Source organism: Echinops telfairi, unplaced genomic scaffold, assembly GCF_000313985.2.
Source record: "Echinops telfairi isolate 266 unplaced genomic scaffold, ASM31398v2 ScPeMD7_7417;HRSCAF=8455, whole genome shotgun sequence".
In the NCBI taxonomy this organism is placed as follows: domain Eukaryota; kingdom Metazoa; phylum Chordata; class Mammalia; order Afrosoricida; family Tenrecidae; genus Echinops; species Echinops telfairi.
The window spans coordinates 405,048-409,154 of NW_022111317.1; the positions used below are offsets into that span (position 1 = coordinate 405,048).

General features: G+C 61.2%; 1 protein-coding gene across 4 annotated transcripts in view; it reads right to left on the bottom strand.

The window, feature by feature from the left end:
• CARS1 (cysteinyl-tRNA synthetase 1) overlaps positions 1-4,107 on the bottom strand; it is a 39,729-nt gene that overhangs the window by 11,424 nt on the left and 24,198 nt on the right. For 3 of the 4 annotated variants that reach the window (XM_004713753.2, XM_045297327.1, XM_045297328.1), the window contains 4 exons: positions 1,214-1,326; positions 862-990; positions 461-590; positions 215-318 (listed from right to left, as the gene is read on the bottom strand). In XM_004713753.2, the coding sequence (XP_004713810.1) occupies positions 215-318; positions 461-590; positions 862-990; positions 1,214-1,326 (476 nt within the window). The remainder of the gene's footprint in view (positions 1-214; positions 319-460; positions 591-861; positions 991-1,213; positions 1,327-4,107) is intronic. The other variant, XM_045297326.1, reaches the window with a different exon arrangement.

Here is a 4,107-nt window from a genome sequence, read left to right on the forward strand (position 1 = left end):
CTGCCTGCGTGACGCTCTCATGGAGGAATGGATAGTGCCCATCCCGCGTCCTCCCGGTCTCTGCCTGCGTGACGCTCTCATGGAGGAATGGATAGCGCCAGAGCGATGGGACTCGAGCTTCTCTGAGCGGCCCGCGGTCACTTCCCCCAGAATCTAGCTGCCCCTCACCGACCGTCGGGCCCCAGAGGCAGCCCTCCACACGGCCAGCACTCACGTTCATGAACTTCTCGTACTGCAGGGCCGACTCCATGGTGTTGCTGGAATAGTCGAGCGTGTCCTTCCAGGAGTGCATGAGGAAGGCCAGCCGCAGCTGCCGGGCTGGGGGGACAGCACGGCCCCTGAGTGCCCGGCAAGTGCACGGCCGTGCCTGTGTGTGAGGGAAGGAGGCGCGTGCACTCCATACGGCCGTGTGCGAGATGAAAGGAGGGTCAGGGCACGCCCTTGCTCCCCCACTGCCTACCCGAGTGCTCCTTCAAGGCGTCCTGGATGGTGATGAAGTTCTTCAGGGACTTGGACATCTTGCAGCCGGCGATGGTCAGGTGACCCGTGTGCAGGAAGTACCGGACCCAGCAGTCATTCTCAAAGTGGGCCTGCATGGGGTGCGCCGAGTGTCCGTGCCCTGCCCGCTGGGGCTGCTCCCACACCCGCCTCTCAGGCAGCGCCCCGCGGGCGGGCCGTGGGCCCAGAGGGGCTGCCAGGCCAAGGCAGCAAGTGATCGCTGGGGTTGGGCTGCAGCCACATGCAGGGCGCCCAGAGAACCAGCCAAAGAATCCAAGTTACCTCCCGAGATCCTAGCTGTCAACTCCTCCCACCACGGGCTCCCCAGGCCCACTTCCCCCACCGCCCCCTTGCAGCCCCCACCTCGGACTGGGCCAGCTCGTTGTCGTGGTGCGGAAAGCGCAGGTCGAAGCCGCCGCCGTGGATGTCCATGGAGGCCCCCAGCAGGGAGCCTGCCATGGCCGAGCACTCGATGTGCCAGCCCGGGCGGCCCTGTGTCGGTGTGTGTACAGGGGGTGGGTGGGCACAGTTACAGCCGGGTGACCCTTCCGGCCATGCCAGCATGAGCTTGCTTGAACTGCGGGGCCAGCGCAGCGTGCTCCCATGCTGCTCAAGGGCCATAGCCAGCCGCCCCGCCCCCCATGCACCCTCCTGGAGGCCCAGCTGTAGACGGGAAACAGGGATCCCTCAGGCCCCGGGTGGGCTGCCCACTCACCTTCCCCCAGGGGCACGGCCAGGACGGCTCGCCAGGCTTGGAGGCCTTCCACAGGGCAAAGTCATTGGGCGACCGCTTCTCGCTCAGGCGATCAGCCGAGATGCTCAGGTCACCTGGGGACAAGGCAGAGTGCTCCTACTCAGGCCAGCCCAAAGCCCCTGTCCAGCCGCCTCCGAGCACCGCAGTCCACACCCACCTGTTCGTTAACCTTTGCCTTTGAGCGCGCCTGTCCACACAGGTACACTCACTAACCCGCACCTCCCACCTCTTCACTAAACCGGGCCTCCCAAAACACCTGTCCACGCAGGTATGCTAAGGAACGCAGCTTCTGTGGCTCTGATTCCCTGTCTCGGGCCTCTGGTGCTAACCCAGTATCTGGATTCCCGAGTTCTGAGTTATAGGCCCAGAAGCTACTGACCTCCACCGCTGTGGGCCTGTGCACACACCTGGCTTCCCTTAAAACAAGTGGTTCTCAACTTGTGGGTCATGACCTCTCTGGTGGTCAAATGACCCTTTCACAGGGGTCACCTGATTCACAGCAGCAGCAAAATTGCAGTTATGAAGGAGCAACGAGAATAATTTTACAGTTGGGCGGTCACCGCCACACGCGAGCAGCTGCACATGATGTGCGGTCCCACGTGAAGCACACCGGACGACCGCGTGCTGGCAGCAGAGAGCCCTCACTCTCTGCCGAGACGCCACGTCAGGCAGCTGCTCAGAGGGCACGGCCCCCAGGGGCCACAAGCAGTGGAGCCAGGCTGCCTTCCCGAGTGCTGTCACCATGTGGAGAGTGCCCGGCAGGCGGTGGATGATCTACAGGAAGGGCTTTGGGCCCCTCCTGGAAGCCCCGTTGGCAGTAAGGCCCGCCGAGCTTCCCCGGGGCAGGGCGGAGGGGAGCAGGCCTCGGACAGCTTGACAGGCGCTCGGCTGCTGTTGCTGTCAGATGCCACCACATCCGTTCCGGCCCACAGGGACCCCGCCGTGCACAGCAGGAGACCTCGCCTGGTCCTGCTGCACCTCCTCACCACTGTCCCTCTGCCCGAGCCCATCGCTACAGCTGCAGAGCCAGTCCATCTCGTGGATGGCCTTTAAACAACCACAAAAAACAAACCGCTGCCCTCGAGTGGAGACACTGACTCACCAAGTGACCCTCCACAGGTGTCCCCCCTGCTGTAAGCCCTCACGGGAGCAGACAGCCTCATCTTTCTCCCTCAGAGTGGCAGGTGGGTTTGAACCACTGACCTTGCGGCTCCATGGACTAAGCCTAGACAACACAGAAGAGCATTGCCCTCGGCCTCATCGCCAACCATGTGCTGCTGAGCTTGCTTTGTTTCTGACCCATGCGAGCAGGAGCAGATGCATGCACACTTGCCAAGTAGGCGGATCTGAGTTTTCCACCGTGCCCCTGGGGTACTCAGCGCCCCCCCCCCCACACACACACACACTGTCACCTGGCTCTCTGACACTTACACCACTGCAGGCGAGTCCCCTCCCATTCAATGACCTAGGGCCAGGGCAGACCTGCTGCAACGCCTTCTGAGACGGCAAAGCTTCATGGACACAGCAGCCCCTTGGGGAGCTCCAGCTTCGGCCCTGGAACAGCCCCCAGGATTCCTTCCCAGCCAGCCCCCAGGGCTGTCGGGAGTTGGAGCGGACTCACCAGCAGGGCCCCGGCTGTGTGCACGCCAGGCGGGGTGCTTGTCCAGATATGACACTCCCCAGTTTCATTTTACTCAATTCTTCCTTATTTACCTCTTTGTGAGGAGCCACGTCTGACTTTTAAAGTCCTTTCTGTTTTACTGATCTCTGCTTGCCCTCTACCCGCTGGATGGGCACTTTCAGCTACCCTCTCACGCCTGCGGCTGCACCCAGGGGCCGCCTTTTCCTAGGGGTGAGTCAGGACTGTGGTTCTGCAGCTGCAGGCAGCCCCTAACTCCAAACCCCTGTCCAGTGTCAATGGCAGCCATCACTGCCCCAAGTTCAAAGGGTGTGTGATTCCCAGAGTCCCACTGGCACGATGCAGTGGGTGTCCACATGGGAAGGCCCTGGCATGTTGAAGCTGGGGTTCTGGGGGTCCCCCCAACATCCATAAGTAGACTAAGGATGGAGGAAATGTGCGTGCCACATGGGGATCTGAGGCGTCCCAGCCCCACCCTGCAACAGCCCACACAGGCCCACGTCCCTGTGTCTGTACTGTCGGCACAGAAAAGATGCTCAACAAAACCCGCCCCCTTTCCTGATACAGACGCTCGACAAAACAGGGACAGACAGGGAATTCCCCAACACGATAAAGGGTGCAAACATATGTGTGTGTATAAATATATGCATATGTATGTACACACACACACACGGAAGAATAGCTAAAGTACTGTGGTCTGTCAGTAAGAACAAAGAAATCCGACTTGGAAGAATTACAGCCGGAGCGCTCCTGAGAGACAAGGACGGCGAGACTTGGTCTCACATCCTTTGGACATGTGGTCAGGAGAGACCAGTCCTGCTTGGTAAAGCAAGAGGGGGAGCGAAATAGAGGGAGGCCTTCGATGAGATGGATGGACGGACATAGTGGCTGCAACCCTGGGCTCACACGTGACTGTGAGGGGCGCAGGCTGGGCAGGGCCGCTGAGTCGAACGACTCGCCGGCGCGGAATAGAGCCGGCACTCAGCTCTGCTCTCCACGGCAGGGGCTGGAAGCCTTGCCCTGGGATGGGACGGACACTTCCTGTTCAACACCGTGCCCAAGTCTCAGCCAGAGCCACATAAGACAACAAAGGGGCAAGGAGAGGCTCCTAACCAGTGAAGCCGACAGCAACTCTCGGCACCGGCCACACCACGACGCAACACAGAGAAAACTGCAGCTACCTGGCAGGAGAGCGGTTGGGACGATGCAAGCAGCC